The sequence below is a fragment of the Cucurbita moschata genome, unplaced genomic scaffold, assembly GCF_002738365.1.
Source record: "Cucurbita moschata cultivar Rifu unplaced genomic scaffold, Cmos_1.0 Cmo_Scf00072, whole genome shotgun sequence".
NCBI classification, from domain to species: domain Eukaryota; kingdom Viridiplantae; phylum Streptophyta; class Magnoliopsida; order Cucurbitales; family Cucurbitaceae; genus Cucurbita; species Cucurbita moschata.
Genome location: NW_019268588.1, coordinates 551,091 through 574,270, shown reverse-complemented (window position 1 = coordinate 574,270; position 23,180 = coordinate 551,091). Strand labels below are relative to the sequence as shown.

The 23,180-nt window shown below is 35.8% G+C and overlaps 3 protein-coding genes across 5 annotated transcripts; 2 read left to right on the top strand and 1 right to left on the bottom strand.

The window, feature by feature from the left end:
* The first annotated feature begins 10,448 nt into the window (after positions 1–10,448).
* Positions 10,449–13,251, top strand: LOC111438170 (auxin transporter-like protein 4). 2 transcript variants are annotated; one of them, XM_023076123.1, is made up of 9 exons: positions 10,449–10,681; positions 10,790–11,000; positions 11,093–11,278; positions 11,362–11,474; positions 11,548–11,731; positions 11,801–11,898; positions 11,992–12,199; positions 12,663–12,920; positions 12,993–13,251. In XM_023076123.1, exons 2-9 carry the CDS (start codon positions 10,827–10,829, stop codon positions 13,206–13,208), a joined length of 1,437 nt encoding a protein of 478 aa, XP_022931891.1. In that variant the 5' UTR covers positions 10,449–10,681; positions 10,790–10,826; the 3' UTR covers positions 13,209–13,251. The 2 variants fall into 2 exon arrangements, with proteins under 2 accessions (XP_022931891.1, XP_022931890.1); XM_023076122.1 differs by having other exon boundaries at positions 10,449–10,709.
* A 365-nt stretch (positions 13,252–13,616) lies between these two features.
* LOC111438171 (30S ribosomal protein S31, chloroplastic-like) lies at positions 13,617–14,521 on the top strand. Its single transcript, XM_023076124.1, has 3 exons — positions 13,617–13,879; positions 13,954–14,018; positions 14,101–14,521. Exons 1-3 carry the CDS (start codon positions 13,723–13,725, stop codon positions 14,233–14,235), a joined length of 357 nt encoding a protein of 118 aa, XP_022931892.1. The 5' UTR covers positions 13,617–13,722; the 3' UTR covers positions 14,236–14,521.
* A 1,464-nt stretch (positions 14,522–15,985) lies between these two features.
* Positions 15,986–21,895, bottom strand: LOC111438168 (RNA polymerase II C-terminal domain phosphatase-like 2). Of its 2 annotated transcripts, none has more exons than XM_023076120.1 (15): positions 21,626–21,895; positions 20,940–21,410; positions 20,139–20,349; positions 19,372–19,529; positions 19,213–19,283; positions 19,015–19,120; positions 18,835–18,924; positions 18,605–18,743; positions 18,141–18,455; positions 17,926–18,062; positions 17,800–17,853; positions 17,472–17,568; positions 17,250–17,386; positions 16,580–16,656; positions 15,986–16,462 (listed from the first exon to the last, which is right to left on the bottom strand). In XM_023076120.1, exons 1-15 carry the CDS (start codon positions 21,893–21,895, stop codon positions 16,369–16,371), a joined length of 2,427 nt encoding a protein of 808 aa, XP_022931888.1. In that variant the 3' UTR covers positions 15,986–16,368. The 2 variants fall into 2 exon arrangements, with proteins under 2 accessions (XP_022931888.1, XP_022931889.1); XM_023076121.1 differs by having other exon boundaries at positions 17,926–18,038.
* Between the last annotated feature and the right edge of the window lie 1,285 nt (positions 21,896–23,180).

Sequence of the window (23,180 nt, the reverse complement as noted above, 5' to 3'; positions counted from 1 at the left end):
CACCAAGAGCGACCTCTTACCGGCTATACCCGGTGACCGACAAACAATTAAAATAAATAAATAAGAAAGAAAGAAAGAATATATGAATATGATCGCAAAGGAATTATCTTTTGGGTTTTGTGGAAATGATGATTGCCGCCGAAGCGATTCCATACAGACAATGACAAAGAGAGATATTATTTTGTCGCACGTGCCACTCTCACACGTGTGTCATTTGGGCCTCCGGCCCAGTGTCTCTCCCACGGTTTCACGCGTGTAAGATTTTGGGCGCACGGCCCAGGTTCCGGATCTTTTGGGCCATCCAACAATCGGCCCATGGGCCATGGCCCATGTATTTTTTGTTTTTTTCTATTATATTATTGATCCGGAAATTTGTGCAATATTATTTTAAATAATATCGGTGTTTTTTCAATTTCTTGGCCCAATATAAATATATTTTCAACACATATTAAAAATAATATATATAATAAATCCGTTAGTTTTGTCATTCTCACTGCATCGTTTCCAATCATTGTCATGTTTACTTGAGTATGACTCAACTGATTAAAATATATTCATCGATCGAAAAATCTTTCTATTAAATAATAAAATCATATTCATTAGATCAAATTCAACATAACCAGTATACTTCGGTTACGATGAATAAAGCATAATAACACAAATAGAAAAAGAATGATTCGATATCACGAGCATACCTCACTAACCTCATACCCGTGCACTTAAAAAAAGGCAAAACACTCATTGCTAGCTACGAACTTCGAGACGGTCTAGAAATTGAAAGAGGGTAGAAAAGAAAGGTGTGTTGGCTTTAGAATGGTGGCCAATCTTGCATTGCATAAGTAAGATGTTGACTAAGATATGCAAATAGGAACGTCTCTTTCATTTACAGACACATTTGATCACTATGAGTTCCCTCTTTGTCTGCCATAAACCCTCCAATCCCCATTACCCACTCAAAATCTAGTGCCTTTCCAATATATTCCTATTTTATTCGTATCATCTTTCAACTTAGGTTTCAATACAGCTATATTTCAAGAAACTTAGTTAGTGTAGCGATGTTGTGAGACCCCATATCGGTTGGGAGAAAAACGAAACATCCTTTGTAAGAGTGTAAAAATCTCCTCGTAGCAGATGAATTTTAAAAACTTTGAGGGAAAACCTGAAAGGAAAAGTCCAAAGAAGACAATATCTGCTAGCGGTGGACTTCGGCAGTTAAAGGTGTGTTGACCATAATTTAACATTAACTAATAATTTAATACAATATCAAAAGATTTTGAGTTTAAACTTAATATTTATTTTCACGTACCGTACAATCTTCTAGAAAAATTTATGAATCAAACTAGATATTTTGAAGGTCCACTCAAACTAAACATTAGATTATAAACCCAAAAGTAATTCATTTGTAGCCAAAAGTGGAGAAAAAGAAGGAAGAAGGATTTGATTACTAGATCTCATTTGGGTGGGTATTTAGTCCAAGAGGTTGTCGACGAGTTTAGTGGAAAAAGAAAAAATAAATAAAAAAATCAATAGTCACCGAAAAGCTATGGTTAGCTCTAGAAATACTCATGAAAAAGTAAAGGGTTTCATTTTGAAGCTATATAAAGTCATGTATGCTATCTTTGTGAGGTAGATTTAGAAAATGCAGTAAAAAGAGTATTTTTACTATCCTCCACCCAAAAGTTAAAAGTTAAGTTTTTTGTGTGCAATTATACGTAGTTTAGATTGCAGAGTTAGAATCATTCATACTAAACATGATCGATCTTACTTGTGAAGTGACTCGAAATCTCAAACAAGCGTTTATATTTAATCAACATAATCTGAATCTTACTTTCTTTTGTAGTAATTTTTTATTATATGATTCGACTTTAAATCGTCCGTCAATTAATTTATTGATATCAATATTCCCCTTAAAATTTGTACGGCAAAATTCAAACTCGAGTATAGAAAATGTGAATTCAAAACGGAAAAAAATACTATTTTTAAAAGAATGTGAATTCTTAATATAAACGAATTATAATTGGTAATAAGTTGAATTTCCATTATATTTCATAAAAATAAAATTGAAAGCTACAACTAAAAGCATGGCATGATGTAAAATTCCCAAAAGGGTAGGGGTGCCACGTGGAGAAATAATAGGTAGCTTACGTGGCAGGAGAACGAGCAATAAGGGAGTGGTTGGCTTTGTTGGCAGCTGTGTTTTTGGTCTATAGGACTGTAAGCACGTGACAAGCACGAGGGCCCCTCCATCAGAATGTTTGTCTCCCAATCCCTCCAAAAATCACTTCTAACTTATTGAGTCGCCATTAAATGCTTTCACAAGAACTATCATTTGTATCCCCAAAATACCCCTCTCTTCAATCGTCAAATTACATTGTCAACCCTATAGTTTAGGGGGAATTTACCTGGTTTGAGAAGGGTGGGTCGGTAATTTCACCCCTAAGAATGTAATAGCCATGGGACCTAGTGTGGAAGATGGGGTAGTCACTCCACACACCCACACCTAAGAGATAATACCACCTTTAAAAAAATAATAATAATAAATAAATAAAACTCGAGACCCATTGCTAGCATATATTATCTTCTTTGGCCTTTCTCTCCCGAGTTTTCCCTTAAAGTTTTAAAACGTGCTCGTTATGGAGAGATTTTCACACCCTTACGAGGAATGTTTTGTTCTCATATTCAATCGATATGTGATCTCACACAATACACCCCCTCGAAGGCTTATAAGTATCCACCACAAACCTACCAAAGTGAGCTATGGATTCTAGCTCCTCCCGACTCTCTTTTTCGAACACATTTCGTTTGTAATATTCGAAAGTCACGCCTTCTTAGACTTATAGTGTCTGAATCTATATAGAGTAATAAAGTAGAAAGACGTAAAACCTAAATTTTTATATTTTAGACCAGTTTCTCAAATATAAACAAAGGTTATTTATCATACTATCTAATAACGAATATTTGAAAGTAAAATTTCGAACACTTATTATATTCCCGACCTAAAGGAACACAGTCACATGGAGAATAGTATAGTTTTTAATGAGTTATTTTGTGTGTGTGGGTGTGCATTAATTTTTGAAGTCCAATAATACGACCAAATTCAATTGCCTAGGAATCAATTTCTTTAGCTACTACCACCTTTGTACACCAATGTTTTTTACTTCCATGTTTATTTTCCAATTAATTATTTGGATTCCATAAATATATTTAACACCATTTTTGTAACCGTTCAAGTCCACCGCTAGCATATATTGTCCTCCTTAAATTTTCTCTTTTGTGCTTGCTCTGCAGGCTAGATTTCAAGTCTATCTTCTTAGCCACTCAAACATATGGAGGAACACTTTATTATTTTTAGTCTCATAAATTATGTAACGGTGAAATGGTCAAATTGACTTCGTATTTTGTGGAGATTAAAGGGGATCGGGATTGAATTCTGGCCACAAACCTCTTTTGTTGGGAGACTATAAATACCCCAATATGTTAGGTAAAAATCAGATTGGTGGATGGATGAAATTGAGATCTTAAATTGAAACGTTTTCTTATAAATCCGAGCATCACTTTCAAGCCATTCTTGTGTTGGAATTGCATCTGAGTCATTCAATCAAGTCTTGATCATGCATTCGAGCCATTCAATCAAAGCCTTGATCAGGTTCGATTTTAGGAGTGACTCAATTTAGAACAAGGTTTCCAAATCTTGCTTCGGGATCTTCAATCATAAGAGGTAATCTAATTCTACCCTTATCTCTGGTTGATTCAAATTTTGTATAAGAAGTGTTACTTACTTTCATTCAACCGTTTTTGCTTTCAAAAGCTTGGATTGTTGGGTTGCGGATTAGGATTGCCTTATTAGAAAGGTTTCTACCTCTTATATAAAATGTTTCGTTCTCCTCCCCAACCGAAGTCTCAGATCTCACAATTTTTTTTTTGACAAAAAAATTTGAATATTATTATTGAGATTGAAAATCATTCAAACCAATAATAAGGATAATTTTGTAAATTTTTTCATTGTACAAAATAATATTGAATAGGTAAATATAAAAAGTTAACAATAAATGTTATTTCAAAATTTTAATTATTAAAAAAAAAAACGAAAGGAAACATGGTCATGCCCTACATGGCTGCATGACAAGGAACAGTCGGTTATTAGATTCGGATTTTTTAAGATTTTATTGTATTTTCAAAACTAGTTTTTTAAGATAAGAGACCACTTTTCTTTTTCTTTTTTTCCTTCTAAAAAAATATGATAATTCATCGTAAAATAATATTTTAAGGCATGTATGTTACAAAAACAAAATAATAAAAAATAGTCCATTTAAAATGTTTTTTTAAAAATTATTTTCTAAAAATAAAAACTAATTTTACTTGCATATCTCTTCGGTAACAATTTAATTTCTACCAATTTAATTTTTTTTAATTTATTACAAATGACCAAAATATTGACATATGTATATATTATTATCATTATTAGTTATTTATTTATTATTATTATTATTATTTTAGTAAAAAAGTGTTGGGCAATTATATATATAATTATACTCACTCTAATAGTTGAGACGCGACTCAAAGGTCTCAACCACCCTCCCTTCCCAATTCGTATTCTAATGTCGGGAGGAAAGTTCAATATGGTATAGTCGAAGTAGACGTCTCTGTGTGCGTGGAAAAAGAGGAAGAGCTTGATTTGCCATATGTGTAAGCTTAAGGTCATTATATCTTCCTCTACGATATATATATATATATACTTAGGGTTTCCTTGTTCCAAATAGGGTCAGATTTGAGCTTCTCTTAGAACTCATTAGGTTGCGGGTGTGTGAAATGCACACCCTCATACGCTCGATTTGAGCTAAGACAGACATTCGAGCCTCTTGATCCAGAGCATCTTCACTTGGACCCAATCTTGCCCTGAATTTCGTAGAATCTCCCTTTGATTCTAATGTCCAAAATCACCTAACCACCAGTTTGATAGAAACATTTGAATCTCAATCACAGCATAAAAACAAAAATGAGTTCATACAAAAAAAAATAATAAATAATAATAATAATAATAAAAACAAGAAGAGGTGGGTCATATGTGCATGCAAACAAAGCCAATGCATGAAGGAGAAAGAGAAGAAAGTAATAATAATGATAATAATGGATAATGGGTTGATGGTATGAAAATTTACAAGGAAAAAAGTAAAGAAAAAAAAGAGAGTTGGTAAAGGCATGGGATGGGAGAGCGGGTGAGGGCGATGGGCGTGCGTGGCCGTCGCCGTGGGTGCCCATCTGCATCGCACGCACCAAAGGCCCCAATGTTCCCCTTGTGGCCTTACCATTTCCCCCATTATTATTATTATTTATAGTGTGTACCCTTTATTTTTCCCCCTCCTCCTCCACCACAAAAGACTTTATTATCTGTGAGATCCCAGAGAACCCAAAAAGGAATAGTAAGTTTTGACTGTTATAAATAATATTAGAGTCAGACACTGAGCAACATACCAACGAAGAGGTTGAGTCCTGAAGGAAGATGGATTGAGGAGGTCTCACATCGATTGAAGGAGAGAACGAGTACCAACGAGAACGTTAGGATCAAATGATGAAGCTTTCTATTTTCTTTAAATATTCGAATATCATAATATTATTTTCCAAACAAGTAAGCTAAAAGATTCACACCACCACCATAAAATAAAATAAAATAATTATTTCACCATCAACGACATAAATTAACTATTAATTATTAATTATGAAGTTTAATAAGGAACATTAAATAAAATAAATAAATAAATAAAAGAAATCCGCTTAGCATAATATCTTCAGATCCATTGTGACAATTACGGATTTTGCCATATCCTTTTTGAAAGCATCAATTCTCCTAAATAATTTAATTAAAAATCTTCTTCTCTAACACTTTTTTTATTCCTAATGTCTTTTATAATATTTAATTATTTATTTTAAAATGTATTTCATTTTTTCAAGGTTAAATTTGAACGAGGGGTTAAAACGATATTTAATTATATGTCTTCTGTCATGTTAATTAAATTTTATAAAAATTTCAAAACACGGGCGTCCCTAAGCTCTCACAGTGTCAGTTTGACCTCTATTTTTTTATTTTGTTCCCTAAATTTTAAAAATTTTATTTTAATCTTTTAAAAACTAAAATTACAAATAGCTATTAGGCAATCAATGAAAATCTTACAATGTGTTAAACATTATTGAAAGAAACGAGCAAAAAAATAAAATAAAATAATAAATAATAATAATAATAATGATCGAAGGGCGAGGAATATAGAATTACAGTTTTAATGTAGTGGGCAGCGGGCAGCGGGCAAGCAAGGTTGGATTTGGGACAGAATCACGGGGGATTTCCCGCCGCCGATACCACCGGAACCGGAGGCGGAGGCGGTGTACCGAAGCAGCGGTAACGCAAATAGAAGTATCTATTCAATGCTTCTGTCGGATTCAAATCCTATAAATTATTATGATTTCATGTGTTAATATTATTTCTCCCTAAATAAAAACATCCAGACACATCCCGACATTTTATTTTATTCAAATAAATATATACTTTAACCGATGACACTATGTTATATATTTATTATATAGTTTTTGTGATATCCAAGAAAATTAAGGTGTCAGATCTCACATCGATTAGAGAGGAGAACGGACATTCTATTCTTTATAAGAGTGTGGAAACCTCTTTCTAGCAAATGTGTTTTAAAAATCTTGAGAGAAGCCCGAGGAGAACAATATCAGTTTGTAGTGGGTTTAGATTGTTACAAATGGTATCAGAGCTAGACACTGGCGATGTGTCAGCAAAGAAGTTGAGCCCTAAAGGAGGGTGGACACGAGACGGTGTGCCAGCAAGGACATTGGGCTCTAAAGAGGGGTGGATTGGGGGTCCTACATTGATTGAAGAATGAAACGAGTGTCAGAAAGAACGTTGGGTTTCGAAGGAGGGTGGATTGTGAGATCCTGCATAGTTGGGGAGGAGAATGAAACATTTTTTATAAGAGCGTGGAAACTTCTCCCTAGCAGACGTATTTTAAAAACCTTGAGGGGAAGTGGAGCAATCATGAGAATAAAATGTCTAAGAAAGACTTAAAGAAATAAAGTTACCAAGCACGTTTTGCTTGGAGTGATTTTATGTTTGGTGACCTCTGTGAATTTTCCTATGATGCATGTAAGCGAAAACAAAATTAAAAAGATTTGTGTTGGCTCTTAAAAGCAAAGATTAAATAAGGACTTTCTTAATATGCTCATTATTTAAACAGCCTGATAAGTCAACCCTGATCCTCCGCCAGAATAAATTTTTAATCAAAGAAATTAACGCTTCTTATACCAAATTTGGATCAACCAATAGATGAGGGTAGAACTAAATTACCTCTTACGATCAAAGATCTAGAAGCAACACAATCGAACTTGATCAAGATTTAATTGAATAACTCGGATGCAATTCTACCACAAAAATTGATTAAAACTTAGAAATGACAAAATTGATACTAGAATCTCAGATCTCAATTTCATTTATCCACAAATCTGATTTTTACATAACAATGGTGGGTATTTATAATCTATCGACAAAAAACTTTTGTGGCTGGAATTACCATTTAATCTCCTAAAATACGGACTTAATTTGACCATTTGAACCTTACATAATTTATGAGATTAAAAATAATAAAAATTTTCAAACATTGATATGTTTGAGTGTCTAATGGATAGATTTGAAATTTAGCCCGCTAAGTTCGAACCCTGTTCTTAACATTTTTTAATCTTAGGAAAATCATACAAATCAATCATAACGAATGTCATCATACTGAAATGTATAAATTATTCAAAACCTACCTATATTTATATCTTATAATTAAAATGTATAGAGTTAATTAATAGGCATAATTATCTAATTATTATAGCATCAAATATTGAAATCATAGCGTGGCCCTCTTAGCAAGAAAGGGCATTTTATTTTAGAGTTTCAAAAGCTATTCTATAATTAAAAGTGTAAATAAATAGTAACAAGTACATATCTTGGCATGCTTAATTATTAAATAGAGATGATGCATTCTTTCCATTAAAACTTTGATCTTATCTTATAATAAAGTTTACGAATCATATCAAAATATTTATATCTATATAGAAGTATCTTATAACAACAAATATTTGTTACGAACATAACAATATAATTTTTTTTTACCTTTGATAAAACTTTAGGTATTTGGTACTTTATATTAATAATTTATATTAAATGGATTATTTTTTTTATGGAGGGTCCCACGTGCATCTTAAATTTTATGTGGTTTAGGGGTTTTTTTTTAATTAGTGACGTCATAATCCATTCCCTAATCATTACTTCTTCCACTAAAACCAATGTTTAATTAACAAAAAAAATTAATTAAATTTAAAAAAATAAAGAAAGATATTTATTTATTTATGCGTGTTGACGAAATCTTAACGGCCCTTTTTTTTATTGGTTGGCTCCCCTCACCTAGTGCACTTTAGCAGCAGTCAAATGACAGACGTTTTTGGCCACCCCGAAAAACGAAATTAATAATAATAAATAATATGAAATTAAAGATATTTTATTTTTATTAATTTTTTATTTGTTTTGTAATGAACCCATTTGACAAAGTGTTGAAAGTCCAAGTAGTGGCCGGACCCGGAATTTCGAAGTGCGGGCTGTGTTGGGCCGGGTGGCGGGCCTTCCCAACCCGACAAATTCCGCCTTTGCCGGGTGCTACGTGGCACCCTTTGCATGCCATTTCAATGACATTTTTTTATTTTTAAATTGAATGTTGTTAAATTACACGTCATATATTTATTTATTTAAATTTAAATAATTGTTATTTTGGATTGTGGTGGAGCTGGCGGCCAGCAATGGGCCTCGCCGCCGCCGTCAAAACCAAAAAAAGGGATCCGAAGTTTAATTATGACCACTCATTGGGCGACGGAGGGTGGGGTTTTCAGAGTGGCTGTGGCTTTGGCGACTTGGCTTGAGCTGAGCCGTGGGAGATTATTAAGGAGTCGTTACTATCGGCTTAAGACTTGATCAGCGGCTTAGTATTTAAATTTTGTACCCAAAAAAATCTTAAAATTTCATTATTACCATTTAATATATAAAAATATGAAAATGTTTCCTTTGAAATTTTAATAAGCTTGTAGAAGAGAAGTTTGATCCAATTAATAAAAAATTTGATAAATAATTATTTATTTTAATATTTGGGAAATATTTCATTTATTTTGAATAAAATGAATTTAGAGAAAATAATTGGTTATTGAGGGGTGAGAAAATAGTAGTAAAGAAAAATTACTACGATTAAAATCAATAAAGAGTATGAATAATTCAACGAAGATGTAAAAGTCATTTTAAAATTTTAACGTAAGAATATAGTTAAACTTTTGGAATAGTTCGAGAAGAAAAGTTTGTAGTTTATAGATACGAAAATTTTTAAAAATAAAAAATATTAATGAATTTTAACATTTAAAAGGTCGTATATAATTTTTGAGTGTTGGAATATTATTGAATAAAGTTTATGTTCTTGGAAAAAATGACGTGACAGACGAACAAAAAAAAATTAATAGAGTTAAATTAATAAAAATATCTGTAAATTTTGTACTTTCTTTAAATATATTCATAAACTTTAAAAGGGTCGTTCTTTATTTGGAAAATAGCTTTGTACTTCCTTAAAAATATTTCTAATTATTTTTCAAAAAATAAAAAGTACTTTTAATACCATTAATACATAGTTCGAACCTTTTAATACCATTAGTGAATCATTAACATTCATTTTGGCAAAGAGCTCTCTCAATTTAATTGGTAAGTGGGTTGTTCAACAATTCGCCCCAATCCACTTCACGAGAGATAAGTCAAGCCAATCTCGAAGATAGGATAGAACGTCGACTAAGGCCAACCAAATAAGTGACCTTATTATTGGTTTGTTTAAAATTTGATGTTGTGTAATGGCGCATGCCCTGTGGAATCTTCATGTGTCATATGTTGGACGTGTGTAAAATATTTATAAAACGATATGATTATGATATGATAACTGTCATGATATGATGCGTTTGATGATATATTTGAGATATGATACGAGGAGGATAAGATATATGTTATAAAACGATATGACTATGATATGTTAAAATATATGTTATAATATGAGATGTGGATGATACATTATGTGAATGATATGATATGATGCGTCCGATGATATAATCGAGGTATGGTAAGTGAAGATAAGATATATATTATGAAATGATATAATTATCGTACATTATTTAAACATAAAATGAATTATTTTGTTTATAAAAAAATTGAATATCTAATACAAGAATTTAGGTTATTAAAAAAAAGAATTAAATAATTAAGTGAAAATATTATAAAGAATTAAATAATTATTAGTTCACAGGTCCTGCTTATGATTACAATTAGGGGTATAAATAGGCGCAATGGGCGTGGTTGATTCCCAACAATATCACCAATTTCTCCCCTTTCATTCACTATATAAATATATTTATTCTGAAACAAAAGCCGTTTCGAAACTCGCAGAACCTACGCTCTGTTTTGCAGCCTTTTCACTTTTCAGATTCTCTGGCAGTCGCCGCCGTGGGCCGCCGTTTTCGGGTTGATTTCTGGATTTCAGGTCATTTAAGGGTTCTTGAGGGGTTTCCTCTGTTTTCGAGATTTCTTGCTCTGTTTTTTAACTTCAAAATGGAGGTGAAGAAACAGATCTGTTTCATTTAAGGTGGGTTTTGATTTAATTTGATTATTATGAGATGGGTTTTGTCTTATATTTACTGTCTTGTTTGTGTTCATTCCCAACAGATCTGCAGAGATTTAGACGTTTAATTTAAAAAAAAAAATGTTGGGACAGAGACAAGCAGAGGAAGCCATTGTTCCGACCGCCGCAAATGAGGCGGAAAACAGCGGCGGAAAGGAGGAAGGAGAAGAAGAGAACTCTGTTTTCCAAATGAAAGACCTACTCTGGCACGGCGGCTCCGCCTGGGATGCCTGGTTTAGCTGTGCCTCAAATCAAGTAAAACCCCCCTCCCCCCCAAATTTGACCGGGAAACCGCCCATAATTGGCCGGAAAACCACTCTGAATGTTACCGCGTATCTGTTTTGCAGGTGGCTCAAGTGCTTTTAACACTGCCGTATTCATTTTCCCAGCTGGGAATGCTGTCCGGAATCATCTTCCAAATATTCTACGGGATGCTCGGAAGTTGGACGGCGTATTTGATAAGTGTTCTGTATATTGAATACAGAAGCCGGAAGGAGAAGGAGAACGTTAGCTTTAAAAACCATGTCATTCAGGTTCCGCCGCCATTAAAGCCTCCTTCCTCTTCTCCATTTTCCAATATGAAACGACGTCGTTGTTGTTGTGTTTGGTTTGGCAGTGGTTCGAAGTTCTTGATGGGCTTTTGGGACCTCAATGGAAGGCCGTGGGGCTCGCTTTCAACTGTACTTTCCTTCTCTTTGGATCTGTCATCCAGCTTATTGGATGCGCAAGGTAACCATATCAAAACCATAATTAAATTAAATTACAAGAATTAAATTAAATCTTTTTTTAATTTGTGATCCAGTAATATATATTACATCAATGACCACTTGGACAAAAGAACATGGACCTACATTTTCGGAGCATGCTGCGCCACCACTGTTTTCATCCCTTCCTTTCATAACTACCGGATTTGGTCCTTTCTCGGCCTTGGAATGACCACTTACACCGCCTGGTACTTGGCCGTCGCCGCCCTCGTCCACGGCCAGGTTTCTATCTCTCCGCCCCTCTCTCTCTCTGAACTTCTGCCTTCTCATTTCTCTCCGCTGCTGGTGCAGGTCGACGGTGTTATCCATTCCGGGCCGACAAAGCTGGTGCTCTACTTCACTGGCGCCACCAATATTCTTTACACATTCGGCGGCCACGCTGTCACCGTGTAAGCCCCCCCTCCTTTTCTTTTTTAATTATATATATTTTTTAAAGTCTTTAATTAATTAATTAATTTCTATTATTATTATTATTATTAAAGGGAAATAATGCACGCGATGTGGAAACCCCAGAAGTTCAAGGCTATTTACTTGATGGCCACGCTGTACGTTTTCACTTTAACGCTTCCGTCAGCTTCTGCCGTTTACTGGGCTTTTGGCGACGAGCTTCTCAACCATTCCAACGCTTTCTCTCTCCTCCCCAAGAACCGATACCGTGACGCCGCCGTTATCTTGATGCTCATTCACCAGGTTTTTTTTTTTTTTTTTTTTAATTTTTTAATTTAAATTTATTTATTTTTCAGTCTAATTATTTCTAATTAGCTTTCAAACTTTTAAAATATCACAAACTTTTTTTTTAAACAAAACTTTTATTTTTGTCAATTAAACATTTTAGGCGTGTTCCATATTTAGCTAAATTATTGATTATACTTTTTAATTATTAAATTATTGGATCTATAGTGAAATTATAGTTATAGTTATAATTTTATTTTTTATTAATTTACTTCATGGGTATTGGTCAATTTAATCGAGGAAATGACGCCAAAATCTAGGGGTGTTCAAAAAATTCGATGAACATATGGTTTGAACTTGAGTTAAAAATTTACAATTGGGTTAAGTTGGGTTCATTATTTATTTGAGTTAGTAATTGTATGGTTAGAAAAAGAAATATCCGCCGGGAGAAAATTTATGACCGGATCAATTGAACATGCAGTTCATAACGTTTGGGTTCGCGTGTACGCCGCTGTACTTTGTGTGGGAGAAAGTGATTGGAATGCACGACACAAAAAGCCTGTGTTTGAGGGCTCTTGTGAGGCTGCCTGTGGTTATTCCCATATGGTTTTTGGCTATTATTTTCCCTTTCTTTGGGCCAATCAACTCTGCCGTCGGCGCCCTTTTGGTCAGCTTCACCGTCTACATCATCCCCGCCGCCGCCCATATGCTCACTTACAGGAAGCCCTCAGCCAGACAGGTCCGCTCTTTCTCTTTCATTCTTCTTTCTCAACGCCATTTTGTTGTACTAATTATGGTTGATTTCCGGCAGAATGCGGCGGAGAAGCCGCCGTTCTTCCTCCCAAGCTGGACGGCTATGTACGTACTGAACAGCTTCATAGTGGTCTGGATTTTGGTCGTTGGGTTCGGGTTCGGCGGCTGGGCCAGCGTCACTAACTTCGTTCGACAGATCGACTCCTTCGGCCTCTTCGCCAAGTGCTACCAATGCAAGCCCTCCCTCGCCCCTCCGCCGACACATCGTCACTGACTCGCTCTATTCTGTAGAGGAAAAATAGTAATATTTTCCTCTTGAAAAAAAAAAAAAATTTAATTTTCATGTGTGTAACTCTCGGATTTTTGTTCTATTTTATTTAAATTTATCTATATTTTTTAGCATCGATAATTAATTATCTAAATTATATATAATATTTCGGCTACTCTGTATATAACCATCTACTTATATATATATTAAAAATAATAAAATAAAGAAAAGAAACATGGAGTGTGGGCTTTTAAACGGGTGTCGAAAAGTCCAATGGGCCGTTGGCCCAGAATCCAAATGAGTGGAGCCCACTTTATATAGCTACTTTCTTCCTTCTATCTTCATGAACGACATGTCGTTTTTATAAAGAGCGGTAATCTTATATCTTATCGGAGCTCCGAAAGTCCGGGCGGGTGAGGTATAAAAGAGAGAGAGAATCCGTCACGGTCTCCACTCGAAACTTATCTTCGTGATTCTCTCACAGACGCTCTCGTTCACTCTGCTTCATCTTCATCCGTCCATGGCTTCACTTCCTTTCGGACTTCTTCAGGCAACATTTCAATCTCCTACTCTTTCTCCTCGTTGTTTCTCCTTCTCCAAATCCGAAACCCTAGGAACCTCTCTGCGTACTTCTACTGGAACCTCTGCAACTTCCTCGCCTTCTTCAATTCCCGCCGGTATGCATTTGTTACCTTCTTTTGTACTGTTCACCTTCAATCGATTGATTTTTGTTCTATTTTTGCTTTTTTAGTGTATTGTGGCAGAGGCGATAAGAAGACGGAGAAAGGAAAGCGGTTCAAACACTCATTCGGAAATGTATTTGTCTTTACTCCCTCTTTTCTTTGTTCGTTCGACTTTCCTTTGTTCTCATTTGATTTTTTTGGGGAAAAACGTTCAGGCAAGGCCTCGGGACAAGACGAAAGGGAGAGGGACACCAAGAGTACCAACTCCACCTTCTCCGCCTAGAAAGGATAAGTTTGACGACGATGAGAAAATCAAGATCGAAATCGACGAGTCTCTTTTCTCTCGCTAGTCAAGGAGCAGCCTAGTTCTGTTTGTTTGTTTGAAATTTGTTTTCTAAATCCAGAAGGTACCTCCGCTTCTTATATTCGCAATATTTTTGTATGAATTCTTCAGTTGTTTGCTTTCTCAGTCTACTCGAAGTATGTACTCTCTCCCTTTCTCTTGCTTTTGACCTTTTCGGAGCTAAACTCCGACTATTGATGCTTCATAGGTGATCTTTGCGTCATTAGCAGGCAATTGTTGAAATATATGTTTGCTTCCTCCTCCATGTTATCGAAGGCACTAGAGTTGAGCTATTCTAGACCAACGTTAGATACAAAAAGAATCTACTAGCTCCTTTCTGGTTTTACGAATTTCTTTCCGATTGTTGCCGTTGTATGGAAGCGTCAATTGCTTGTTTATCTACAAAGTTTTAAGCGGACTTTGGGAAGATTTATCCAAAATTTTCTCTGTAATAGGCTAATACGGATCACTTACTTTAATGACTACATAACCGTAAAAATATAAGCTCCAATTGGAGCATTGTTCATCCGATGGTTGATCACTTCACTTCGCAATCATTGAACTAAAAACAAAAAAAAGTTACAGAAATATAGACAAAAAGTAGTTGCGTAGCGTCCTTGGATAGGCTGTTTTCTACTACAAAATAAACTATTTTTCTTAACTCAATTTCAGCCACCTATGTTGCCTTTTATTCTGAATGTTTTGGAGGTTCTACCGTCTCTCTACAAAGAGAGTTTCTCCTGATGTCAACCAAAGCCTTTTATTGTCAATGCCAAGGGTAACTGAAGAGGAGGAGGAAGAAGAAGAGGTACCTAGGTTTATTGGCCCAGAAGACCAAAAAGGAAGGAATCCGACAAATGCTTGAGTCCCAGTTAGTTACTCTTCTTCTGCATCTTCATGTTCTTCCTCCTCCTCCTCTGTATCATCTTCATGTTCCTCCTCCTCTGCATCATCTTTAAGAAGCAGTAGTTTAGTTTACTAGACTTGATGAAAGAAGGAAACACCTCTCTCAGTAGATTTATATGACATGAGTAGCTCAATAAGGGTTGGCAAAAGTCGATGACTGGGGTTATGGATTTAGGTCGTCCATTAAACTTTCTCAGGTTATGAGTAATCCTTGTTAGGTTATAAAAATTAAAATAAAAAAAAAATCAATGAAAATTTAGGAAAAAGCTTGCCTAGATGATCCTGACCTGTGTTGAGAACGGGTGATTTTGGAAAAAGAAAAAAAAAAAAAAAAACATACCATCCTTTTCCTTTCAGCATNTTTTGGAAAAAAAAAAAAAAAAAAAAAAACATACCATCCTTTTCCTTTCAGCATTAGATCCGGTCCGACTTTGGCAGTTGACCCGCTTTCAAAACTGTTTTGCTCTGCTGGATCATATTTCTTTTCATATTGCTCCTGTAATCCATCGTCAAATTTCCTGAAATAGCGCTATAATTAGAACAAACATAATACTAAGTGTTTTTTTTCTTCCCAAAATTTCATCATAATTCAATGATTAAAATGCCAATCACCAGCAAGAAAACAGAATGTTTTGTTTTTAACTTATTTTGATGTTTTTTTTTCTTGAATGTAAAGTGGAATTTGACCATTTATTATTCTCTTCTTCAAATTGTTCTGTTCTTTTTGTTATATAAAGGAATTTTTCCCACTAAAATTTGAATAATTAGGTTATTTTCACCTGCACAAATTTATAATAAAATAGTTGTAAGAGTGTTAATATTTTATTCACCGAAATAAAATAATAAAAATAAAGCTAAAAGACTATTTTGATGAGTAGGAGTGTAATGAGAGAAGGATTTAAATTATTAGTGTGAGCCTAAGGAGGGGAGGTAAAAAAAGAAGTAGAGACACTAATGGCCAACATTAAGGCTGTGATTGTAACAAAGGCAGTAAGAAATAGGGGCGCGACTGAACCCAATAATAAACATTTGCAGCCCATATTTCTCACACAAAAAAAAAAAAAAAAAAAAAAAAAAGATTAAAAGGTTATTCTTCACCTCAAGGCCGTTAGGAGGCACAGAAAGCTCCGGTTGCAGTGTACATTGTATAGGGTGGGAGGGGCCTGGGTTACAAAACAAAATCTGTCTCCAAAAATGAACATTACGTGTGTGGGGTTTGGGTGTTTTATTCAGTTCAAGTGATGGAATGCCCATTCTTCTGCCTCAAAGATCCTACTTCTTCTTCCTCTTCTTCTTCTTCCTCCTTTGATCGTTTACTGGGAAATGATCTATATATATAGTTAAACATGGTAAGAACAAAGCGAATTTAGTTCCCAAAAAAGAAAAGGAAACAAGAAAGCTTGGAAACAAATGGACAAAAAGGAATGTGTTAAAGGCTGTGTTACCTCGGGGAACCCTGGCGCTTCTGAACATTCTGTTGATTTGCCGAAACAGAGTTAGTAGTCTCAGGTTCATCAGAAGCCTGAAAGCATTTATGTCAGTTTCTGGAATAAAACTATGTTTCTATTCTCTTCAATTTTTTATTCAACTAATGTTCCTCCACAAACAAGATTGAGTTGAATCAAAGAGTTCATCTCAGATATTTCATAAACAGCAAAAAACAGAAATCAATCAAAATCCTTATATCCTCCACTAATCAAATCAAATCAAATGAACTCAACTACATGGGAGGCACTTGGATAAGGGGTAGAAACTGGGGATTNGGGGGGGGGGGGGGGGGGGGGGATTGACCACCGACCGAGCTCATACCTTTTTTTGGAACAACTTTGAGAGGCAGCTTGGGGAAAACATGAAGCCCAGCTCACTTTGCATTGCATTCAGTGTTTCGGTTTCGGTGTTCACATTTGGATGGCAATGAGATGAAGTAGAGGAAGGGGGGGAGGACGAGGAGGACGAGGAGGACGAGGAGGCGGAGGAGGAGGTTGTGAGAAGAGTAACACCCCCATCTGGAAATTACTTTCCTTCATACCCTTTATCCAAGCATCCACCTATGTTTTTGAACCACAAAAAACAAATCATCTATCTCTATCCAAATGGATTACTACTATTTCACACCTCCCACTTGCTTTCTTTCTTAACTTCTGGAGCTACATTGTCCCATAAGAATCCATTTTCGCCTCCAATCGAAAGCTTGTCGAGATCTGCGTCTACTCCGGGTCCCAAAAGAGGCTTCATATGTGCAGCATACTTATCTGAAATTCCATGAAGGTACAAAATATACGAGTTTTCGTAACCGTGGAGCAATATGTTAAAGGAATAAAAAGAATGCATTTGTACCTGCTAAATTGTGAAGTGCATTCTCCGCAGCTTGTTGTCGAGCATCTTTCCTCGTCTTACCCAATCCAACACCAATCTTCTCGCCAGTAAACAAAACCTGAACCGAACATTCAGAAACATGAAATTTGCAACATTCTAACACAATTTATGTCCACAATCTCTAGAAAATCGACAATCCACAAAGATTTTCCTTTTCTGATACAGGAAAATATTATTTGTTTTACTTTTAACGCTAAATGTAGCAAAAAGCAACTTAAATATAAAATATATATTCAATTTTGTTCATGTACAGTTGAAAATTTTCTATAACGAGCATTTTTTCACCAACCTCAACTGAAAATTGCAAATCCTTGCTGGTACTGACAACAGTTTTGAACTCCACCTACACAATGAGGCAAAGTGAGAAAAAACAAGGTGAGAAGCAAAAACCGTTTAAAAAACCGACACCCTGTACCTTTGAGCCGCATCTACGACCAATTTCTTGTAGAACTCCAATGTATAAAGAGGGCGGAGGTATAGTAACTTTCCCTGCTTCAGGTTGTTGAGATTCTTTGTTATTGCTAGATGCTCGATTTTGAGATATAGCACTTCCTGCCAAAGCTTCAGTCAAGTAAGACTACAAAAATTAAATAAGTCGAGATCGTGGAATATAAACTGGTAGAAGAAAACCTTGTGGATTATTGCTGAATGGGATCTGATGAGACCGATGTTTATCAGCTTTTGAAGCTTCGGATTCTTGAATAAATCCTGAAGATCGACTATTGTGATGTCCTTTACTAGAGTCATCATCCACGAATGAACTTCCTTGCACCTGTAATCCGGATGCTGATAGTTGTACGGGCATTCTGGGGAGTATAGGGGGTTCACCAAAGTTTGGAGCCCGAAGATCAACACCAGGTTTCGTAGCAAGGAGTCCTCTCTTCATGTCATAATCACAATCAGAAGAGAGATCTCGTCTGACAGGGGCTCCAAGCAAACCAGGCTCTAAAACAATATGCAAAAATAAATGAGTTCTACTGCTCTTTTGATAGAAGCGAGTCAGGTAAAACCGTCACAGAATGCTAAAATGGAATTTGGTTTTTCACTTTAAAAGAAAAACGTTGAGAGAAAGTAAAAATATTAGAGGCCCATACTTTGAGAAGGCAGTAGAGGTCTTGAAGATTTTGGTCCAACAACATTTGGATTTGGAGTAAGCAACTGAGAAGTATCTGCTCTTACAACTGTATGGCTTGTAATAGGATTATTAGCCATGTCTATTACATGCTTATCATCCTGAAGTGTCAAGAGTTATATAAAAAGCCCTTCATTACTCATTTCTCAAAATATGAAACGTTTGATAGACTCGCACATACGAAAAACTCACCGGCTGATTCAATCTCCTTTCCACTTCAACACCATTCATTCCTTCACCAACTGGAGCGTTCACAATCTCATTGGATAGAAAACCAGCTTCCTATCAATAATACATCAATGAAGCAATTAATAAAAATTTATTCCACCAACGATTATAACGGTAAGGGTGGATATTCTTCGTCTCAAATACCTCTGACATCATATAACTGCTCACATCAAGAGCAGGAGGTAGATCAATGACATCATCTTCATATGAAATTTCAAGAATCCGTCGCAACAAACTCTCATCGAATTCTCTGCATAAGGGCAATAAGATATGATTAGGTTTAACAAACGATAAAGGCAGGTGTTCGTGTGTTCGTAGGTTAGCACAGCTATTTACACTTACTTGAAGTAACAACCCCTGACATTACATGCGACATTCCTTGCCACGCAGAGGACAGGGACCACGTTTGCTGTCTATCCAAAAGAAATATCACATTATTAAACACTCAATTGGTCTTTATCTTAATTTCTTTACTTGAAATAAGAGAGAACATTTTCACACCTCTGCTTGAGGAGCATAGTAAGGAGTAAATGCTGGAACTACATGTACACGTGGTTGGTCTTTGTCTTCCCAAACCTTTGAACGGTCATCAATAACCATCGCCATCTTTGGATGACATGTACCGGATTGGAAAACATTCAGCAAAGATTTCTTAGAACCTGCCAAGTCCCCCAACCTAAGTTATTGGTCTTAGGTTCCCCCAAGAAAGTAAGGAAAAAATGAAGATCACTCTTCTCTTCTACTCGCAGGATTCATACTACTTCAAGGATTAGTAAGGAAAAGAGAGAGCATGGTGGAAGTGGGAATATGAGGGAAAAAAACATAAATGCAAGGATTAGTAAATTTTATTTATTTTTAATTAATAAAGAAGAAAGGTGCTGAACTTTGCGCCTCAGGGCTTCATAGGAAGGCACACACTTAACGCCCCGCCTCTTAAGTGCACCTCGCCTTGCTGCGCCTAGCACCTTCTTCAGTGCACCTTAAGGCGAGGCAGATCTGTGCCTAATGCCTAGGCGTACACCTCAAGACCCTTATTAAAACATTAGCTATTAAGAAAAGGATTTCTCACATCTCTAAATAATCAATAATATTAAAAGCATCATCATAAAAATTGCAAAAGTCTTCTTCACAAGGCGGGTATGAGTGCTGGCATCAGCCATCAGGTATCATAAGTGAATCTACAACCCATATGCTGTAGGATGTTCCAAGTTACCTACTTATACAATCAGTGACTTCTGGTTCAGAATAGGATTAATTAGAATTGTTACCTGATTTGACACAAACAACACGGTCAAGAAGCTGCTTTGTTGCAATCAGGTGTGCTTCTGGATCAAGAAGCCTCCACATTTCTAATGCATAATCTCTTTCAGCCATGGTACATACATAAACTTCAAATCGCTTACGTCCCCTAGCAGTCAAATAGCTTCTTAAGTCTTCCCATGCAGGCCGTAACCTCACAAGAACACTGGTATCACGAATCTGAAATGAAAATACGACTTTAGAATGACAAAATATTTCCTTGAGTCATTACGGTGGATAGGTTCATCCCAGTCATTATCTCTGTGAATCTCATATCATATCAGTTTTCTTGTGTTCGTTTTTTTAAAATTTCAACAACATGAGGAGGTAGGGATTCAAACCTCTACTTATGCCTTCACCACTTGAGCAACACATCCCATGATTCATTGAAAAGACTATGTCCACATGTTCTTCCTAACTATTTAAGTTAGGTACCCGATGTTAAAGGTTAAAGCATGTATGCGTTTTGCCTATTCAAAAAAGAAAAAGGACGCAAAGACGAAACAGGCTACAGATACGTATCCTCCAACTGTTCGGAGATTTGAGCTAGATGTCCTCTATTCAGATTGCTTCCAAGATAACTAATCATTATTTAGAATCAAAATTTGTCAGTTCTATTCTTCTCATCTTAAATCAGTATATATTGAAATGCAATGCCAAAATGGATCAAAAAATAATAATTACGTTTATAGAAAAGGGGAGGAAATGAAAACAATAACAATAACGATAATAGATAGGAACTATTGGCCCAACACGAGAATAGAGCCAACCTCTGGATTGATGCGAGTAAGAACAATATTCTTGTCCAGCAATCTAATTATAGGACGAACTACTTTCTCGCAGGTCCCATTTAGAGGAGGAACCTCCTCCAGCTGCACCTTATAAATCCTCCCATTATCATTTACAGTATCGTTCTCAATATACTGTTTTAGCAGCAACCGATCTTCCAGGTACCGCCTGAGTTCAGCTGACATTCCAGATACACGCAAGGGATCTGTTTCCCGCGTAAGCCAGACTCGAAGAGCTTCAATTCTATCTTCAAAAGATTTCATAGTGTTTGCTACAATAAGCGTTTCGTCTAGATCAAAAACAATCGCAAGACACCTGAGATTTAGCATTCCTAAACAGGATACATATAGACCACAGGGCACCGCAAAACACCAAAAGCACGGAAAATTCTTCTGCTTGCTCGGCATTGCAACCAGGTGAATTTCTTCGTCCCCAACCATCACAATTGCTGTCTGTAAGTTCAGACGAGAACATCAGAATCCAAATTACGAACTAACTTCACTCTCATACGTCCTCTACTCCAAATTCACAGTTTCATCATTTAAAAGAAATCAACAGAACCAGAAATCAGTATTCACATCACACATGCACTTTCATACATATATTTCCTCTCAGAATCAAAACAAAACATTCAAAAAGGGGAAAAAAATCAAGAAAGTGACTTGACCTTCAATTCATGGAAGCAGGAGTAATGAAGCTGGATCAAGTGAGGCTGTTCAACAGGTAAGGAAGATTGGAGCTTACACCTGAGAGAAAATGAAGAAATTGTCTGAAGAACTGAAAGGGGAGGGCATCTCTCACTGGGCGGCGATATGCGGTGGATTCTAATCTCGTTGTTCGGAAACTGAAAATCCTGGTCCGTCGCCGGAATAGCGTCGAGTTCCCCAAGACGCACGTCGCCATGATAGACCACCGATTTGAACCCTAACCGGCTCATTCCAACACAAATTAAGGAAAACGTGCAAAGAAATCAGAAAGAGAAGAGGAGAGAAAAATGTGTGAGAAATTGTTAGAAAGAGTGGTTGAACATGGAGTTTCTCTGTCTCTTCTTATTACTCTTCTCGTCAGTCTCTCTCTCTCTCTCTCTATCTCAGCCCCACCACCAGTCTCTCTTCCGCTCTTTCTCTCTCTCCTCCCAGTTTTCTCTCTTCGTGGCCTCAGCCCTTTGGTTTCAAACAAATGAGAAAATCGGTAGCGGGTTCGTATTTATAGGCGCCACGGTCCAGCTCGTATTTGTAAGTTGTTAGGGAATGTGGAAATTACGACAATGACTACCCTTCCTTCTCCTGCCCGGCCACAGTAAGGACTTCCTATTTTTGTTGTTTTTCTTAAATTAAAATACTAAAAAAAATTTGAAAAAAATAAAAGAATTTAGACTTTATTTCAAATATATATTTGACTTAAAAAAAAAATTAATACCCTTTAATTTTTAAAAAAGTTCTAAGGCAAGTAGCGGGCTATCCAACCCTGTTTCCAATCTGAGAAAAGACTTGTCCAAACTCGAGTACCAAGCTACTATTTTCTAGATATCGAGCATACTGTTTTTTGGACAAATAATGGACCTACGGAGCATTAAACTCTTTAAAACTTGTTCATACAAGTTACGCGGAGATTACCCATATATTTTGTAGAATGGATCTGTTAGAAAGTTTTATTTTTAATGGTATAAAGTTTGTAAGGGCCAAAAGGTCAATTTGACTTCGTCTTTTGTCTTTGGTGAAGATTAGAGGGGATCAGGATTAAATCTTAGCCACAAACATCGGGAGACTATAAATACCCATAATATGTTAGGTAAAAATTAGATTGGTGGATGAATGTAATTCATCTCAAATTGAGACGTCATCATCTTTGCCATTTATAAGTTTGAAGCAATTCTTGTGGTAGAATTGCATCCGAGTCATTCAATCAAGTCTTAATCAAGTTCGATTGTTGAGTGACTCAATTTAGGAGAAAGTTTCCAAATCTTGCTCCTAGATCTTCGATCGTAAGAGATAATTTAATTCTAGTATTATCTCTTGGTTGATCCGAATTTTGTACAAGCATGTGTTAATTACTTGAATTCACGGGTTCTTGCTTCAACAAAAGTTTGGATCGTTGGGCTAAAGATTAGAGTTGCCTTATTATTTACCTAATTTAGTTCTCGAGGGTGAGCGTAGGTAAAAATTGGAATTTCAATTCGAGGCTTAAAAAACTAAATTCTTCCACAAAAACTAAACCGAAGT